This window comes from Narcine bancroftii, chromosome 9, assembly GCF_036971445.1.
Source record: "Narcine bancroftii isolate sNarBan1 chromosome 9, sNarBan1.hap1, whole genome shotgun sequence".
Classification (NCBI taxonomy): Eukaryota; Metazoa; Chordata; class Chondrichthyes; order Torpediniformes; family Narcinidae; genus Narcine; species Narcine bancroftii.
The window spans coordinates 74,637,199-74,658,332 of record NC_091477.1 but is presented as its reverse complement, the minus strand read 5'-3'; the positions used below and the strand labels follow the sequence as shown (position 1 = coordinate 74,658,332).

The following is a 21,134-nucleotide window of genomic DNA, read 5'->3' as shown; positions in this document are numbered from 1 at the left end:
GGTTCACATCCTCTCTACAGTCCCTCACCCAAACCCCTGACAATTTCTCTGAACCCCCCCACCATGTTCTGAACCCCCAGAGTCTCTCAGAACCTCCTACAATCTCCCTGAAAACTTCTCCACAGTCTCTCTGATCCCCTTCTCTTCAACCCCTGTCTCTCTGAAACCACCCCTCCCACAGCTTCTCTGAGCCCCTACTATCTTGCCAAATGCCAACAGTTTCTCAGAACCTTCCACAGTCTCTCCCCAAACAGAGAACATCACTACAGGAGGTCCCTCATCACTCCTTCCACAGACGTGCAACTCTTCATCAGTTTGAGGTAAAGGTCCAGTGTCACCTTCTCTGCTCTTCCTGGAGTGGGCAATTAACATCAGCGTCTGCATTAAAACCTTAAGCGGCTGGGTGTTGAGACTCTTAGGCGCAAGATATCCTTCAGGAGTTATGAGAGTACATTAGAACATCGGCCCCCTGACCTGTTGAGCCTGTTCGGCCATTCAATAAGATCACAGCTGTTCTGGCCATGGACTCAGTTCAACCTATCTGCCTTTTTCCCATAATCCTTAATTCTCCTACTGTGCAAAAATCTATCTGTGCCTCGACTACTTTCTTGGCCAGAGAATTCTACAGTTCACTACTCACTGGGAGGAGCAGTTCCTTCTCATCTCCATCCTAAATCTATTCCCCTTGGTTTTGTTTATTTACATTTGAAACAACTCATGTTGACCAAAGTGCTATATGGATCATAAATTACACCTTAACTTGAACAGATATTTAAAGTGCAGTATGAAATGGGCACCCGAGGTTTAGAATTGTACATACAATATGGTAACAATCGACAATCACTTCCAAAAGCTTGCAAGTAAAAGTACAACTTCAGCCTGGATTTGATTTGATGGAGGGAGGAATGTTGTTCCACAGTTTGGAGGCTGCTATCGCGAAGCCATGATCTCGCCTGAGTTTGCGATTTGAGCACGGAATAACCAAACGCCCTAAATTGGCCAATCTGAGGGGTCTTGAAGTGGAGTAAATTGGCCGATCTGAGGGGTCTTGAAGTGGAGTAAGGAGATCGGTGATGTAGGAGGGGGCAAGTCCATTGATGGCTTTGTAAACAAACTGGAGAACTTTAAAATCTATCCTGAGCTGAATGGGCAGCCAGTGAAGGGAGACGAGAATAGGGGTGATAGGGTCCCTTTTCTTGGCTTCTGTCAGGAGCCTTGATGCCGCATTTTGCAGACGGGATAATGATGACTGACTAATTCCCGTATATAACAGGAGAAAATGAGGGCGGTGATAACTTTCTCAAGGTAATTCTACTGTGCTCAAAAAGCTAGCTGTTTACTACTGCTTTGACTTGATTGTCATACTTGAAGGTGGAATTGAATATCACACCAAGGGACATGACGTATGGTTTAATTAGGGTGGCTAAGTTGACAGTCCAGACAGTCAATGAGTCTGGTTATTTTTGCTTGATCATTGGGCTTCAGGGGGAGATAGATCTAGGTGTCATCAGTGTAGCAGTGGAAGGAGATGCTGTGTTTTGGATGATATGGCCGAGGGGAAACCTGTATAAGGAGAAGAGAATGGGGCCCAGAATAGACCCTTGTGGGACCCCACAGGAAAGGGTAGCATACGTACATGAAAATTTGCCCATGTGGACTGAGAAAATCCTCTTACTGAGATAAGATTTAAACCAATTCTGGGGTGTGCCATCAATACTGACCGTCTGCCAGTGGCAATCTATTAAAATAGCATGGTCCATCATATTGAACACGGCACTAAGGTCCAGGAGAATTAGAATTAGAATGATGGAGCTCCCTGAGTCAGTGGCAAGAAGTAGGTCATTGTATACTCTTAGTAAGGCCGACTCTGTGCTGTGGTGGGCCTTATAACCTGACTGGAATTTTTCAGATATGTTGTTTTGATGCAAGAAGGTCAACAATTGGTTAAGAACAACCTTTTTGAGGACCTTTGACAGGAATGGCAGTTTAGAAACAGATCTGTAAATTTTAGGGGTGGTGGGGTCGAGGTTGGGTTTTTTCAGGAGGGGTTGGACCACAGCACGCTTGAAACAAATTGGAACTGTCCCAGTGACCAAGGAACTGTTAATAAGAGAGGATGCTAGGACCTGCTGTATCAAAATGTCGGATAATGTCGAGGCGGCAGGTTGTTGGCTTCATGGCAAATACAATCTTTTTAAGGGGGGGTCGTATGATTGGGCTAAAACAGTCCAGGTACTGAATCTCAAGGCTCTACTCCCTATTTCTAGTCTCACCTACCAATGGGGGGGGGGGAACTTTCCTGCCTCTGTCTTACCTAATTTCATATTTTTTTTCTGTTTCTATAAGGTCCTCTCTCGTTTTCTGTGAATATAGTCCCAAGTGACTTGATCTCTTCTCTTCAGCAATCCTCTCATAGAACTATAGAACAATGCAGCACAAAAACAGACCCTTCATCCCATCTAGTCTATGCTGAAATATTATTCTGCCTAGTCCCAATGACTTGTACCTGGCCCACAGCCCTCCATGTCCTGCCCATCCATGTACTGATCCAAATTTTTCTTGTCCCTGAATCAAGTCTGCGTTTACCACTCCGCATTCTCACCACTCTCCCACATAAAGAAGTTCCCGCTGATGTTCCCTTTAACTTTAACCCATATCCTCTAGTTCTTCTCCCTAACCTCACTTGAAAAAGACTCTGTCTGTAGTCCTATTTTGAATACCTCCAATTTGTGTAAGTGAACTCCTGGATCTGGTTGGAAGTTGGGGAGGAGAGACGATGATCTGAATTTAATCAAAACTTAACGGAAGGAAAAAGATTAAAGAATGGGAGCTACTTAAAGATCAAAGATAAATCTCGATCCCTCAGTGAAAAGAAGCCAGCAGTTTCTAGCCTCTTCAATTTGTGTTTCAGGTTTCCAATGTGCATGGTAGTTTGCTTTTGTTAAAAGAACTTGTTCTGGAATGCAACTGATGGAAGGATTTGATTTGGCTGTGGACTCATCATGTGACTAGAAATTGGACCACACCACCCAAATGTAATTAAAAACAGGGGCCACGTGCAAGGAGCAGTGACCAGCATCGTTTGCTTCAGCTGCCTCTCTCGAAGACATTGAGGTACCAAGGAAAGCAAAACACTGCAGCCACAGGAAATCTGAAATACACACAGAAACGTTAGAAGTTGTCAGCAGGCCATGCAGCATCCACGGTGAGAGAAACCTTACCGGTAACTTTCATCCATCATCAATTTTGACAAAAGCTTGTTGACCTGAAACATTCACTCTGTTTCTCCCTTGAAGGATGGTGCCTAACCTGTTGAGTGTTTACAGGAAAGGTTGGGGACAATCTGGAAGGGGGGAGGCAGGAGAGAGGGGGTGGGGGAGGGGAGGCAGAATGGAGTGGGAGGTAGGGGAGAGAAGGAAGGGGAGGGAGGTGACAGGAGAGAAAGGGGGATGCAGATTGAGGAGGAGGCAGGGGATGGTGAGGAGGAGGGAGGAGGGAATGGATGCAAGGGATGGTAAGGGAGGCAGGTAGGGGAAAGTGAGGAAGGGGGAGGTAGGGAAGGCAGGAGGGAGGGGTTGGCAGTGGGAGGAAGGGAAGGCAGAGAGGGGGAAGGGGGAGGCAGGGGACGTGGGGAAGGCAGAAGGAGAAGGAGGTAGAAAGAAGGGAGGGGAGGGTGAGAGTGAGAGGGAGGCTGGGAAGGCAGGAAAGAGAGGGAGAAGAGGGAAGGGGAGGGAGGCAAGACTGAACCGAGCAACACACATCACCTCTGGTGTTACCTGATTTCATGGGGCAGGGGGCCAAAGGTCTGCAGTTAGCTCCCCCAAGAACCTAGCTTTTAATGCTGCTTTCCAGGGAGCTGTCTGCCTTCTCTCATTTGGCTGGGGTGGGGGTCGAAACACAGGAAGCTCATGTCTCTCTTTACACTGACCTTGCAAGCATACGCATCAAGAGCCTCAAATTCTGTCAAGTCCATTTTCATGGACTTCAGGTTGAATATGTCATCTGAAAAATAAAGGAATTATTTTCATAATGTGGCTGATTTACTAATGCTAACAATATTAGATTAATTTGCCATCTTCTTCCTCTCTAAAAGCACTATACACAGACCAATCTTAACCTTAGCTGCTTTGCCAAAATGGCAAAGTGTTGTGGGATATTTTGACTCCAGTTTGACCTCTCCAGTATACATGCATCCTGAACCCTGCAGATTTTTCAGGTGTTGATATGATGGAGGGCAGAGGGATGGTGCTTCCATTGTAAATAGAACCTGTGGCTGCATATCACAATGACCTCACAGCCTAGCTTCCACTAACCACCATATTCAATCATGGCTGGTATTGCAAGGAGCCACAATCCTATTAGAGCAAATTCATACTGTTTCATGATACAGTGTGTATGGTAAACCACTGTTACACTATGATTGGCTACTGCTGGCTGGATATGCCTCCCGAGACTAATCCTACCCATTATCCCTTGCATGCTTCTCAGTCTTCTTGTCATGATCAGTTGATGAGGTTGGCTGCTGCTCCAGTCTAGAGTCAATAAAAGCCCATCAGTTTCACAGCTCAGTCTTTGGTAGTAATTGATGGAAAAAAGTCCTTCTGTCCCATGAAGCCTGTATTGCCTATTTATACCCAAGTAACTAGTTTTGAAGCTGCCACTGTGAGGAGTTTGTACTGTGACAGAGTATATAGATATGTTTTGGGGAGATAAATTGGGAAAGGTTTGTTAGAGTAGGTTACATACAAACACTTCAAAACAGATCTTGTTTGAAATACTGGAGGTCTGCTAATGCTAGATATATCGGTGCCTCACAGCTTTTGGAAGAGTTTTGAAGAGTGCTCAAGTGACTTCACTAATGGATTGTTGTTTACAAAAGGCAACAGATGAAAGAGTTTGCCAGAGAAAGAGAGAGACACACACAGAGATTACTTGTACACTGTTACAGCCAGCAGAAGCAGCTTGTGGAAAGCCCCATTTTGGTAGACAACCTGGTCAAAGCCTTTGTGGTTCAGGCAAGAGGAGAGGACTGGCTGTCTAATATTTCACTTGGAATAAGAGAAACAAAAAGGAACACTGTGGTGACCTGAAAGAAAGAGGTTATCATCTGGAGAACCCTGAAGTAGCAAATTTCTTAGGCAAGATACTGAAGTGGCTGATGGAAATAAATGTACAACAAATCTCTCTCTGAAAACCTACAAAACCTTCCTGAGCGGTAAACATTTACTTTCAAGCATCAAAGCCTGGTTAACTTTATAAATGTTAAATTCTGTGCACAGTATATTAGAATTGCCTGCAACCCGTGAACTTGGAGGAACGAGAAGTGAGATTGGACTGTGAAACAAAGAACACTTCTGAACTTACATACACATGTGCTTAGAATTAGAAGGGGGTTAAGTTATTTTAAGTAAGTCAATAGTGATGTTAAATTTTGATTCTATTTTCATGTTTAAAGATAATTAAAAGCAATTTTTGTTTAAATAACCATTTGTCTTGGTGAATATCTATTGCTACTGGGTTTTGGTGTCCTCTGGGCTCATAACAGTACATTCTCCTGTGATCAAGTGCTCTGGTTTCCTCCCACTTTCCAAAAACCAGTGGTTAATTGGGTGTAATTGGGCAGCACAGATTTCAAAGGCCAGAACCAGCTTCTACTGTGTTGCCAATAAAATGAAATTGAAAAGAACTTGCTCAACACATCTTAGGCTCCCCACATTCTCATCAGTTTCACCAGATTGTACCCCTCACCTTCACACCAGGGGCAATTTACAGCAGCCAATTAACCCATTACCTACACGTCTTTGGGTTGGGGGAGAAAAATGGAACATCTGAAGAAACACTTGTGGCCAAAAGGAAAGCATGGAGACTCTACACAGACAGCACCTGAGGTCAGGATCAACCCTAATCCCTGGATCTGTGAGGCAGCTGCTCCACTCGCTATAATTACCTCCAGGAAGGAGGACTGTACTTATTTCACACTGAACATACTTTTTAAATCCAGCTCATCCCTTTCCTGTCTTTCTGCAGTTCGAAGCATTTAAATTTAGTTAAAATAAAGTCTGAAGATTGAGAAGAAGATAACAAAGGATATTTAGTGAAAGTACAGAAATGAAAAAAAACTCAGAATGAACTTTCTAAACTATTTGACAAAATGACTTTGGTCGGAGAAGTGTAGGGCTCAGTGGTTAATGGTCTCACACTAGGCTGCGTGCTGCTACAGACTGGCTCGTGGGGACCATGGCCCATGAGGATGCTGATGACAAGCAGGGCTCCTGAATGGCCATGGGCACTGACAGCTTCCTGATCACATTGGGGGTTGGGAACTAAGGGTTGAGGAGGGTGACTTGGATGCAGTATCGGAGGTGGTGCCGTGGCCCACAGACACTTGGGGTTTCTTTTGCTTCTTGTTCTCATCTCAATAGTTGTGCTGGGCTAGTGGTGCCACTTTACAGAGCAAACAAAGGAAAACACATTGTCTATGTTGGTACTTGACAAGAAAGGAACTTTCAACCTTGAACCTTCAATGTAGGGTAAAGGAGTGGATGAGTTCTGACATCTTGCCTGGTTGAGGATGTTGGCTTTCATTCCATTGATCCCACAGAATGAAGACGCCTGTGCGTGTATTTGTTTAATGAGTACTTAATGTTGCACTCCAAGAAGCTCACAATACTTCACAAATCAACCAATGGCATGGAAAGCACGATTGGAGCAGATGGATTTGTTGCACCCTTCATCTGCCTTCACAGCCATCGAGTTTGAAGTAACTTCAGCTGCCTGTTCCACCGTTGAAGACTTGGTTGGATTGTTCTTTGTCAGGGACCTCACCCTCAACCTTACCACCATGGGGTGACCCTACCAGGAGCACAACTTCAGGCAGCATCACTCTTGGGATCACATTACACAAGCTTCTCCACCACAACAAGGTGACAATCCATGGAGAACTCTCTTAATATATTCCTAAACCAAGGAAGAGGAAGAGATATGGACTGCTTAGTTACTTGGCCATAATTAATTGGTCCTGTTGTCTAGGTGAATGGTAGAATCTGTTAGAGTTGATGGAAATATGGGGAGAATAAAATGAATTTGAGTCGGATCAGTGTGGGTTGGATGGAGTTGTTGGTCTTGTTTCTGACCTGAGATGGCCAAGTATATGAAAGATCATCATATGATGGTTTACATCAGTAAGACACTATATGAATTTTCTGACTTGGATCCCATCAGATCAAAGTCAAGTGAGAGGTTAACAGGAGATGTTTCAGGGAAAGGCTGGATGCATTCCCGCAGGAAGGAACAGATGTGGACTGTCACTCAAATAGATGTACTTGTGTATTGGCTACTGCTGTAGGAGTGTCTGCCGAGCTGGTATAACAGATGGTGCTCAGTGTCCCACTGGCCAGACTAAGGTAGCATTGAGTCTGTTAATAAAAATCAAGTATTATTCCATTCACTTGTCTAAATTCTCTTTGATGGCATATCAGTTTTATTAACAGACTCAACTATGGATACTTCCTTGAAACCTGGAAGACTGGAGATAGTTCAAGATGCTCCGAGAGCCGGCAAAATTTTTCATAATTGGTTCCAGTCCTTTGAAGCTTACACGCGAGCAAACAATGTGGTTCAAGACCCTGAGAAGATGGATCATCTAGTCACTCTCCTAGGAGAGGTTCCCTACTCAGTGCCCTGGCTCTACTCAGAACCTATATGCAACACAACACAACACAACACATCACGTTGTTTGTGAGGCCCCAACTTCACACCCGAAAACATTGTCCCAATGGTAACAATGATGCTTTCGCTCTCGTGTTGAAGGGGCCGTCAAGAGCCTGTACCTTCTCCGCTGTTACAGCTGAAGCTCATTGAGATGCTCTTATGTTGGACACCTTCATAAGTGGACTGGACTTAAAGTACATTAGACAACGGCAACTGGAGACCCCTGACCTGACTTTTAATGCTGTCCTATTGCAGTCAAAGACCCTCAGGGCAGCGCTGCGGAGTGCTGAAGCCCTAGGGGACGAGGTGCTGAAGCTACTCTCTCAACGTTGACTTCTCGTGATGATGACCTGCTGCTGAGTGTAACCAAGCAGCTGCGAAGGAACCACTTCAGAAAGTGCTACTTCTGTGGGCAGACACTGCATCCACACTCACTATTCCCTGCCTGATGAGCTGACTGAGGCAGATGTGTAAAAAACGGGGGCATTTTGCGAGAACCTGCCGAGCTCAGGGGTTATTGCCCCGCCCACTCCGAGAGGCTAGAAAAGGAAAGGCGAAGAAGACAAGCACCAAGGACAAGATGAGACACTGTGGCAAAACTTCCTGGAGAACCGATGACTGATTTGACACATCTTCTTCCTCGTAGACCACAAGCGGAGCAACCAGTGTCGAGGCGAGCTCCTGTGAGATGTTGCAGCCACGTGGTCCCATTCTGGTGTTTATCACTCTCAATCAAGACAAACCCCCACAGGTTGAAACATTCCATGTTGAAGATGAAGGTAAACGAGAAACCTGTTGAATGTTTATTTGATTCTGGGAGTACTGACAGCTAGATCCATCCTCTGTCAGCTTAAACAGTACCCTTTAAGGTGCAGAATTTTTATGGCATGTTATAGACTCAAAAGAAATTGAAAACTGTGGTAGAGACACGTTAAATGTGCAAGGAACTGAGTACAAAGATTTTACATTGCATGTACTATGTGATATATGTGCTCAGATGTTGTTGGGGTTAGATTTTCGTACCATATGAAGAGTATAGTACTGGCATTTAACGGGCCACTACCTTCAATAACTGTATCCCAGGAGACAATCTGTGAGGTATCAACTCTTAAAATTAAACCACCACACCTTTTTGCCAATTTAACCCCAGTCTGTAAACCTATAGTAAAGTAGAAGCTATAGTAAACGGGATAGAGAATTTATTAAGAACAAGATCAACCAACCGCTAAAAGAAGATAATTGAATTAAGCTCAAGCCCTTGGCATGCTCAAAAATGGGGCAAAACCCCAGATGGTTGTAGACTACAGCCAGACTGTGAACAGCTTTACTCAGTTAGATGCATATGCCCTACCTCGGATCTCTGACATGGTGAATCAGATTGCCCAATATGAAATATACTCCACAACTGATTTAAAGTCAGCCTAACACCAAGTACCTGTACTCAAAAAGGAAAGACTATATGTGGCGTTTGAAGCAGATGGCAGGGTGTATCAGTTTAGAAGAGCTCCGTTTGGAGTTACTAATGGAGTATCTGTTTTCCAGAGAGAAATGGATAGGTTGGTGGACGTCCACGACTAACAGGCCACCTTTCCCTATTTGGACAATTCCACCATATGTGGCAAAACCCTGGAGGATCATGATCGTAAGTTGAATAAATTCCTTCAGATGGTCAAAGTTCTAAACTTAACCTTTAATGAACATAAGTGCATGTATTCCCCTAAGTGCCTGACTATACTGGGATCTATTGTCAAAAGGGGTGAAATCAGTCCCGACCCTGAAAGATCAAGACCTCTCATGGAACTGCCTCCCCCAACCACACAGAAGTCCCTCAAACTGCTGTCTTGGCTTCTTCTCTTATTATGCACAGTGGTTCCCTAACTATGCCGACAAGACATGACCACTTTTTAAAACTACTGTTTTTCCTTTGTCAGAAGAAGCCCACAAAGTTTTTGAGGGCATGAGGTTAGACACTGCCTAAGCTTCGATGTCTGCTATTGACGAGGATCTGTCGAATCTGACGCCTGTGATTGTGCTCTCGCTGCCAAACTAAACCAAGCTGGTAGACCCATAGCCTTTCTCTCACGGACATTACAAGGGCCAGAACTAAGGCATTCCTCCATTGAAAAAGAAGCACAGACTATAGTAGAGGCCATTCATTATTGGACACACACTTTAGCAGGGAAAAGATTCACATTGTTGACAGATCAGAAGTTAGTAGCTTACATGTTCAACATGAAATTGAAGAGCAAAATTAAAAATGATAAAATCATACACTGGAGGATTGAACTCTCGACCTTATGATTGTGATGCTCTATTGCTCAGGGAAGCTGAAGGATCCTCCTGATGCTTTATCTTGCATGATGTTTCCTAGTGTACAATCCAATCGCTTGAAAGAACTTCATGATGATTTATAACATCCTGGTGTTATGAGATTGTATCATTTTGTGAAGTCTCTCAACTTGCTGTATTCACTCGAAGATGCAAGGCAAATGATGGTGCGGAGTGCAAACCTTCCAAGGTCATCCTTATTAAATCCACCAGACCCTTTGAGTGTCTCAGTATTGATTTCAAAGAACCACTACCATCTAACATTAAAAATGTCTACTTCCTTAACATTATAAACGAGTTCTCATGCTTTCCTTTCACTATCCCCTGTGCTGATGTGTCAGCTTCACCTGCCATTCACTCCCTTGATAAAATCTTTAGCTTTTTGGCTAACCTGACTCTACTCATAGTGATAGAGGCACTGAGCACTGAGCACTGAGCTAAGACAAGCCTTCCTGGCAAAAGTATCGCGACGAGCCGTACCACTAGTCATAATCCATGTGGTAATGGGGAAGTAGAGTGGGGTTATGCCACTATTTGGAAAACTATTACCCTTGCACTGAAATCAAAAGGTTACCCCGTCAGCCACTGGCAAGATGTATTGCCAGAGGAGCTACACTCTATGCACTCCTTACTATGCACGGCTACTAACGAAAACCCTCACCAACGTATTTTTACTTTTTCTAGAAAATCAAAAACTGGGACGACTTTGCCAGCCTGGCTATCTAAACCGGGACAGGTTTTGCTGAGAAAACACATTAGACACAGCAAATCTGATCCACTCAAGGAAAGAGTGCAGCAACTCCATGCAAATCCAAACTATGCTTACATTATGCATCCAGATGGAAGAGAAGACATTGTCTCCCTCCGTGACTTTGCTTCATCCGGTGTGCAATTAACTACCTCCTTGCCTCAAACCACTAACATGTCCCAATCATCTGCTAGTCACATACAACCCTCTTCTCAGTGACTCGATCGATCTAACAAACTACTGCAAAATTCTGTCAGCCCAGGAAATGTTGCCACAGCATGAACATGTCCTGCCTACCCCTGAACCTCAACCTCTAGTCACAACTGGGAATAAACACCCTGTCTCCACACCCAGAGTCTCCACCTGTACCACTCTGACATTCACCTCGCATTTCCAAGGCCCCACAGAAATTACAATACACAAAACTCAGAAAATTTTCTTAATCCGATAGTGACCATGACAACTGAATTGTTATTCTTTTTTTGTTTTATTCCATTCACTTGTCTGATCTCTTATTAATGGCATATCATGGACAACATCCTGGATGATGATGGAGTCACTAAAGAAGGCATATGTTTCATGTCGGATAACTTTAAGTGACAGGATTAAAGAGAAAAAGCTGAGGGTGTTCTCATTGGAGTGAAGGAGGATGAAAGGAGATTTGACAGAGATGGACAAGACCCTGGCAACTTTAACCTGGAATATAGAACAGTAAAGCCCATGATGTTGACCGATGTAAACTTACTCCACGTCAATCTAATCCTTCCCTCCCTCACACCCATAACCTTCAATTTTTCTTATATCCATGTGCCCATCTAAGAGTCTTTTAAAAATCCTCATCATGCCAGCCTCCATCACCACCCTGGCAATGTATTTCAGGCACCCACCAGTCTCTATGTAAAAACCTCTTATGTATCTCTTAAATTTTCCTCCACTCTTCTTAAGCAGAGGTCCTCTGCTATTGAGCATTGGCACCCTGGGAAATAGGTGCTCACTGTCCACCTTTTCTAAGCCCCTCAATCATATATACCTCTATTACGTCACCTCTCGTCTTTTGTCACTCCAAAGAGAAAAGTCCGCGCTCACTCAACCTTTCCTAGTAAATCCAGGAAACATCTTGGAAAATTTCCTCTGCACTATTTGCAAATAGAATGAAGCCACCAGAACTGAAAACAATTCTCTAAATGCGGTGTAACCATAATTTTGTAGAGCTGCAGCATTACCTTGTTGCTCTTAAACTCAATTCCCCAGCGAATGAAGGGCCATCCTACAATACAGCTTCTTAACCAGCCAGTCAACTTGCGTGGCAACGTTTAGGGATCGGTGGACCTGGATCCCCAAGATCTCCCTGTTTTCACACTGTTAAAAATCCTGCCATTAGCCACATACTCTGGCTTCAAATTCGACCTTCCAAGGTGCATCACTTCACACTTATATCAGATTCAACTCTATCGGCCCAACTCTGTATCCTGTCTATATCCTGTTGTAACTTACGACACCCTTCGACACTATCCAAAACACCTCCAACCTTTGCGCCATCTTACTGTCCACTCCTCCATTTCCTCATCCAAATAATTTATAAAAATCACAAAGAGCACAGGTCCCAGAACAGATTTCTGTGGAATGCCACTAGTCACGAAGCAGAATACATTCCATCTACTCCTAAACTCTGCTTTCTGCAGGCAAAGCAGTTCCAAATCCAAGCAGCCAAGGTCCCATGGATCCCATGACTTTCTCGATGAGGCCACCAGGTGGGATTAGATCAACTCGTCAAAGAAAAGCTGTTGCCATTGTCTAATAGTGCAAGGACTTGTGGGGTGTAAATGGGGTTTTGGGCAAGTGGCAATGTAATGAAGAGCTGATTTCGTGACCTGGGACTTATAAAGATAATGCAAGTAGAGGCAATCAATGATTTAACTGGGAATTGGATCTGCCACTGAGAGGTCTACAGGTGTAAAACCAACATTCATTCAATAGAATGAATGGCCTCCTATCTTCTGTGACAGTGTAAGTCCATGATATCCAAGTATTGGATGCTATTTAATTTAAATGTTTTTTTTTGTGAGGACAGGCCCCTAACGCCTGCTAACGCAGTCTTCATTGACTGTGACACCAAAGAAACTGAGAAATTTGATCTGTAACCACTGATATCTCATGCACAAATTGGACACTGAAGTGATTTTACCTTCATTAGTCTCTGCTGGCAGCCTTTTTTGGGAGACGCCGTACCCTCTGTAAGTTTTCCCCACACATTTCCTTGTGCCAATCACCTTCATTCAACACTCACAGATAAACGAGCACAGTCACAATGAGACATCAGTGAAAGGGGCCGCAGTGGTGAATATCAAAAACCTGCACACGACATGTTCTGCGCCTCAGTATTCAATGCTGAGACGAATGGGCACTCTGATCTCTTAATGCCCTTTCAGTTTGCACGCCACTTCATAGTTGTGGTACACAAAAGAACCGGAGAAACACACAATATCCATAGAAAGTAAAAGGACATTAACCTTTCAGGCCTGAGCCTTTTTTTCACTTTTAAGTTCACTTCTGTCGCAAGATATACCCTTACCTCCACAGTACCTACCTTTAATTTCTTTTAGCTTATATTTTTGACCATTGGCAAAATCTGTAAGATCAAGAGAATATTTTTCAGTTGAGAAGTATCCTTACAATATTGCCTGAAGAGCACAGTGCAAAAGAACACCTAAAAAAATATATTTTTTACATAAAGGTGCTTGACAGATTTGACGTTTGTCGTATTCATTCAGCCCACACTGGCCATCAACCATACATCTATGCTGAACCTACATGGAATTCTATTTTGTGGTCCCCTCATTCTCATCCATTTCACCCCCCCTCCTCTACATTCTACCACATCCACACTAGGGCCAATGTACAGCAGCCAACCCGATAAGTGTGAACGCTTCACACGTATGGCGCCGATTGAACCTGGGCCTCTGGAGTTCAAAGGCAATTGCTCTACCTGCCGCGCCACTGTGTCATGTGATTAGAGTCAGCAGTGGCTTGCCAAGATTCCTCCCTGACATGGAGGATGAACAGTAATGTATTGTATCAGATGTATGTAGAGCTCGACGAAAGAACCAAAGACTTGTTGATCCAAAGCAAGGCTTTTATTAGTAAAAGACAGGAGCTCTTCACAGGTGGCCAACCAGTCCGGAATGATCCGACCTGGCTAGGGACACAACCCTTTAAGGCCCAGACAGTAGGTGTGGCTAAGCTCTCAGCCAATCGCTGTAAGCACAGTCATTACATACTCTGGATAGGTCTGTACTATCACAATGTACCAATAGCCTGAGGAGAAAGCTCTCTCATCCTTTGTCAACAGTGTGGGAGGAATAGCAGCCCCAGGGAGAGGTGTCTGAAAATTTAATACTTATATATATTTTTAATTTTGGAGAAAAAGTGTGGATACAGGCCTTTCCAGCTCACAAGTCTGCGCCGCTCATATACACCTACTAATCCTGTACATCGTTGGAACATAGCAGGAAACCAGAGTAGTCAGAGGAAACATACACAGGTCAAGCGGAGAATGTACAAACTCCTTAAAGACAGCACTGGATTCAAACCCAGATCTCTGGCACTACAACAGCATCGTGCTAAGCACTCCACTGACTGTAACCAATGATTAGAAGAATTGTGGAGACTTGTTGCAGGTTAATGTGAGGCCTAAGGGAATCTATTTATTTATTGAAGTAACCACTAGGATAGTAATTGTCTTCTAAGGACATAAACTATGAGCAAAATCTGCAGAGGATGAGGGGAGGCCACCGATCCAATTTTGATGGCATCTAACCAGCTGACACCCCCAACCTTTACCTGTTGTTCAGAACTTAGGGGTATTATTGAGTACTAGACATTGGTGAAACCAAATATGGAGAATTGTGTGCAGTTTTGGTCACCTACTAACAGGAAATAAGATTGAAAGAGTTCTGAAAAAAATGTTCAAGAACATTGCCAGTATTTAAGGAGCTGAGTTATAGGGAAAGGTTGAATAGGTTAGGACTTCCTATTCCTTGGAGTGGAATAGATGGAGGTGTACAAAATTAGGAGTATACACAGAGTAAATTCAAGAGGTTTTTCCCACTCAGGTTGGATAAGAAAAGAACTAAAGGAAATGGGTTGGGGGTGCAAAGTGAAATGTTTGAGGGGGACCCTCTTCAATCAGAGGGTTGTGAGAGTGTGGACGAGCTGGTTCAATTTTAACATTTAAGAGAAGATTGGATAGGTACATGGATGGGAGGTTAAGGTCCAGGTGCATGTCAATAGGTCTAGATGAAATAAATAGTTCAGCATAATCGAGGTGGGCTGAAGAGCCTATTTCTTTGCTGTGGTATTTCATGTTTCTATAATTATTTCACCTTCCTGTGGTTGTGTAGCTCCTTAGTGAAGTTTTAATTTCTCAATCTGTGGAAGGACATTCTTGTTATGCAGTGAAGGTTCACCAGACTGATTACTGGGATGGCAGGACTGATGGATGAAGAAAGACTGGATAGACCTGAGGTCAAACAAGAGTCTTGCAGGTGCTAGGGAGCTGCTACAACACACAGAGGTGCTGGAGGAACTCTGCAGGCCAGGCAGCATCTAGGGAAACCAATGGGCTGTTGATGTTTCAGGCATAAGGGAATCCAAAGTCGGCGCAAACACCCAGATTACAGTAGAAGGTGGGAGAAACTGGGCCGAGGAAGTGAGAGATGAGCACAGGCTTGCAGTTCAGTGTGGGTGGAGGAACAATAAAGGATAGGTGCTGGGAGGTAATAGGGGCAGGGGGCAGATGGTAGGAAGGCAGGGAAGGATGTGGGGAATGAACTGAGGCTGATGGGCATGGGAAAGGATTTAGAGAGAAGGGAAAGCAGGGGGAGGGGGGTGGGAGAAAAAATGAGAAGCAGGGGGAGAGTGTAACATCGAGCACCTCTGCTTTATTTATACTCACTGGAGTGAATGAGAGGGGATCTCACTGAGACGTTAAAATTCTGATACCTCCTCCCTCATCGCCATCCATGGTCCCAAACAGCCCTTCCACAGGAGGCAAGGATTCACCTACATCCCCTCCAACCTCATCAACTGTGTTCGGTGATCCCGATGTGCCCTCCTCTACATCGGTGAGACCAAACACACACCTGGAAACCATTTCATTGGGCATTTGCGCTCTGTCCACAATGAGCATGCTGAACTCCCTGTTGCTACTGTTTCATCTCCCCTTCCCATTCCCACCCCGACCTGTCTGTTCTGGATCTTCTGCACTGCCAGAGTGAGGCCCATCAAAAACTAGAGGAGCAACAGCTCATATTCTGCTTGGGCAGACTACAGCCATAAGACCAATAGGCATAGAGGAGTTGAATTAGGCCATTCACCCCATCATGCCTGCCCTGCCAATTGGTCAAGGCTGATTTATTATCCCTTTTAATCCTATTCTCCTGTTTTCTCCTCATAACCCTTGATTCCTTTCCTCATTAAGAACCTATCTACCTCTGTCTTAGACATACCCAATGGCTTGGCCTTCACAGCCATCTGTGGCAGTGAATTCCACAGATTCCCCCTCATCTCTGTTCTTGGAGGATGTTTTTGTATTCTGAGGCAGTTCCCTCTCATCCCAGACTCCCCCCCCCCCCCCCCATCATCAGAAACATTCTCTCCATGTCCACTCTACCCAGTCCTTTCAGTATTCAATAGGTTTCAATGAGATTCCCTGCTCATTCCCCTAAACTCCAGTGAGTATAATTCCAGAGCCATTAAACACTTCTCATATTGATAATCCTTTCATTCAGATTTCAGATTTATTGTCAGGGTATATACATGACATCACATACATCCCTGAGATTCCTTTTTCCTGCGGACATGGCAGAATTACCACTAATTGGAAGTGTAAAAAATAAACTGTACACACCGTAAACATGTAAACAATCAAAAGAACTGTAAACAGATAATGAATGCAAACAAACTGACTGTGCAATTAAGGGAGAGCAAAGAAAATCAATAAAGTGCACAAGTAAGAGTCTTTAAATGAGTCCCTGATTGAGGTTGTTGTTGAGGAGCCTGAACCTGGTGGTGTGAATCTTTTCAAGTACACCCCTACTTACGATGGGGTTCCGTTCCAGGACTTGCAGTGTCCCACACATGGAGAAGGCTGTCACGTTGGCCAACCGCTGCTCCCATTTTCGATGGTTGGGCATGACGTTTCCCTGAAACACGCAAGATGGATGGCATCGATGGGCCCCTGGACCCCATCGTTGGTGTAGCAATACTGTTGGGTTGGGGAGCCCACTTGCCTCTCTGTTTGCTGTGGCCTTGTTGCAGGCTGCGTGAGGGGCCTAGCGATCTGCTCCACCGAGGCGCAAGTCCAGAGCACGTCCGCCCAGGCTGCGACTTTCCTGGGGCACTGAGGTTCTCATCAGTGTCCTCGGGCAGCTGCTCCAGGAAAATCTGCCTGAACAGCAGACAAGGCCTGTGTCCCTCAGCAACAGCTCTTTGAAGGCATCTTATCTGTCTTGCTCCGGATGCTGCCGTAGGAAGTCAGCGGCAATTGCTGCCATCTCCTGGTTGAGTGAGCTCACCACATAGTAGTAATGTGTCGTTGCCATTGATCTGTCAAAGGTGGAACTAGGGCTTGGCCTGTTTGAACCATGCGTGTGGCTGGGATGCCCAGAAAGTTGGCAGCTTTAATGAAACTGCGTGAAGAGCTGCTTGATCCATCATCTTCGGGTTCCAACTACCGGTTGGACCTGGCGGAGTCACCATTGTAGTGTGTGTGTTACATGGTGTGGAAAGAAAGCACACACAAGAGGAGTTGAGGTTGAAGACTGATAAGCTCTCTCCTCACTTATCGCTTATATTCTCTCCTTGCTGCTAATGAAGAGTGTCGTCACGGCAGCGCTAATTATTGTTTGGGTGGTGTTCCCGCCATTGTTCATTGTTTCCCACCGTGCAGGTGGTCACCTGGTATGAAGGTCATTGGCCCCCATGGGGTCTGCACAGTCGGCCATTTTATGTGCCGGGTCGCGTCCCGGATAGTGGGCTGCTACCCAACATTAGTTTAAATTACCTTGCTAGGTCGGTAATTTCATACTTAATTAAGAAAAGTTCATGAAATTAATGCCTACCAAATATTGCAAACCTTTCTGGTCTTTGTGTTCTGGAGCAGATTTTGCTGTTCTTTCTAATGTTTTGTCGCCTATGGAGAATTTGAATTGTCGAGTTTAGTATTTTTGATGACGAGAACAAAATGAATAAGCTAATGTCACAGCCAGACATGAGGGGATTCTCAATGTGTGCTACTGCCAGGGTAAGACAGCCTAAGCTCCAACAAAATGGGTTATTTCTTGCAGACATTAATCTCCCGGTTATACTTCAGTGAGTGTCAGGGCTTCTCTTTGGCTCAGAATCATTGGAGCTGAGCAGAGGTCTGTCTGGGTACAGATGAGAGGTGCTGGATGTGAGAGAGCTGGCTAATGGGCCAGCTTTTCACTCCTTGCCTGGGCTGTTTCAGGGTTCACTGGCTCTAACACCTCTGTCGCCACTTCCTTTATAACTGGGTCTTGGGTACTTGTTTACCCTTAGTCCTAATTCATTTTTCAGTACATTTTTTGCCCAAGATCAAGACTGTTTGCCATTTATCCTGCGATTTGAATCTTATTCAAGTTTTATGCTTGGGATGTTGACCAGGTACCAGAGACACAATTGTGATTCTTTGCGTTTGGTTCCATCTGCACAAAAACAACAGATGAAAGGCACGACACAGTGAAACCCAATGACAAAAAACAAGAATCAAGTGCAAGTTGGGAAACCTGCATCTTTGCATTGGGAAAGTAAACCCTATTCATTTGGTGAGATTGCTTGTTTTCCAGTGAATGAGTAATTTATTCTAGTTCAGACATTTTGTAAGATACACCCCAACATACCACAGATCCATAGAAGACTACAGCAGAGAAACAGGCCCTTCAGGCTATCTAGTCTGTGCTAAACTGTAATTCTGCCTAATCCCATTGATCTGCACTTGGACCATAGCCCTCCATTCCCCTCCCTATCCAAATTTTTCTTTAATGTTGAAATCGAGGCCAGTTTCATCACTGCAGCTGACAGCTTGCTCCACACTCTCACCACTTGCTGTGCGCAAGTTCCCCCTAATGTTCAGCAAAGTGTATCATAGTAATTGAATCAATCCTGTGGACATGCGGAATACAGGTAAGTTCACAGAGACATCCTGTACATAATGATAAGTACCTGGAATACCAGTGTGCTACCAATCAACTACATTAGACAGGGATCTGTGATTAATAGGCTTTAATCACCTTTAGATGTCAGCACATTTTACATGTTGCCTTGGAACCCAAGGCAGGTATTGAGGGAGGGGTTTGTCCTTTTTAAAAAAGTAGTTAGCATGGTTAGTAAGTTGGCTGATAACAGCAAAATTGGTGGTAATTATGGACAATGAAAAAGGTTGATTCAGACTACAAGATACAGATGAACTTGCAACTGAGCCAAGGAATGGCAACTGGAATTTAACTCAGATAAATGCGAGGTGAAGTACTTTGGGAGGTTAAATCAGGGCAGGACTTACACTGTGAATGGTAAGGACTTGGAGAGAGCTGGAGGATTGAGAGTCTTGGGGGTGCAGGTATAGATTTCCATGAAAGTAGCGAAGTGATGAAGGAAGCGTTTGGCACACTGGCCTTCATAAATCAGGGCAATGAGTGCAGGAGCAGGTATGTCGTGTCACAACTGTACAAGACGTTGGTGAAACTGTACTTGGAGTATTATGTGCAGATGTGGTCACCCAGCTATTGTAAAGATATATTCATGAGATGGTTGTTAGGAGTGAGGGATGGAGGGGGCTTTTTTCTCTGGAGTATAGGTGGCTGAGGGGGGACATTATAACATAACATAACAATTACAGCACGGAAACAGGCCATTAGGCCCTTCTAGTCCGCACCGAACCAAACACCCCTTTCTAATCCCACCTCCCTGCACAATGCCCATAACCCTCCATCTTCCTCTCATCCATATACCTGTCCAACCTTTTCTTAAATAATACAATTGACTCCGCCGCCACTATTTCTCCCGGAAGATCATTCCACACAGCTACCACTCTCTGAGTAAAGAAGTTCCCCCTCATGTTACCTCTAAACCTCTGCCCCTTAATTCTTAACTCATGTCCTCTTGTTTTAATCTTTCCTCCTCTTAACGGAAATAGTCTATCCACATCCACTCTGTCTATCCCTTTCATAATCTTAAATACTTCTATCAAATCCCCTCTCAACCTTCTACGCTCCAAAGAATAAAGACCCAATCTGTCCAATCTCTCCCCATACTCCAGATGCTTAAACCCAGGCAACATTCTGGTAAACCTTCTCTGCACTCTCTCCACTCTGTTTATATCCTTCCTATAATTAGGCAACCAGAACTGCACACAGAACTCCAAATTAGGCCGCACCAACGTCTTATACAATCTCAACATCACCTCCCAACTCCTATATTCCATGCAATGATTGATAAAGGCCAGCATACTAAAAGCCTTCTTCACCACCCTATTCACGTGAGTTTCTACCTTCAGGGAACGATGTACTGTCACTCCTAAATCTTTCTGCTCTTCTGTATTCCTCAATGCTCTCCCATTTACCACATATGTCCTATTCTGATTCTTCTTACCAAAATGAAGCACCTCACACTTATCAGCATTAAATTCCATCTGCCATTTTTCAGCCCACTTTTCTAAGCAGCCCAAATCCCTCTGCAATCCTAGAAAACCTTCTTCATTATCCACTATTCCACCTATCTTATAGAGCTCCATAAAATCACTGGTAAGGTAAATAGCCACAGTCTTTTTCTCAGGGTAGGGGTGGCTAAAACTAAAGGGCCCCAGATTTAAGGTGAAAGGGGAAAGATTTGAAAGGGACCTGAGAGGCACTGCCTTCATACAGAGGGTGGTGGGTAGGAGGAATGAGCTGCCAGAGAATTGGTAGAAGAGGGGACAAATGTAACATTTCAAATATATTTAGACTAGTAGATGAATGGGAAAGGTTTCAAGGGATTTGAACTGAATGCAGGCAAATTGGACTAGCTTGGACAGCATCAACAATTTGGGCCAAAGGGCCTATAATAATGCTCCTGTATTCTTTGGTGCAACATGCCCACATCTGAGATTGTCACAAACAAGGTTTTATGGTCTAAAAATGAGGGGCCGATCATTTAAAACTGATGGGCGTAGAATTTCTTCTCTTAGGGAGAGGTGAATCGCTGAAAATCTCGCTCCCTGAGGTGCTAGAGGCAGGATCATGTGATATTTGAAAGGTGGGGGTAGATGAAAATGTGAAAGATTAAGGAATTGAGA

General features: G+C 44.3%; 1 protein-coding gene across 1 annotated transcript in view; it reads right to left on the bottom strand.

Moving 5' to 3' along the window:
- The window catches only part of ky (kyphoscoliosis peptidase), a 126,786-nt gene that overhangs the window by 18,174 nt on the left and 87,478 nt on the right, over nt 1-21,134 (bottom strand). The window contains exons 17-18 of the mRNA XM_069896493.1: nt 13,374-13,415; nt 3,929-4,002 (exon numbers count right to left, since the gene is read on the bottom strand). Coding sequence (XP_069752594.1) covers nt 3,929-4,002; nt 13,374-13,415 — 116 coding nt within the window. The remainder of the gene's footprint in view (nt 1-3,928; nt 4,003-13,373; nt 13,416-21,134) is intronic.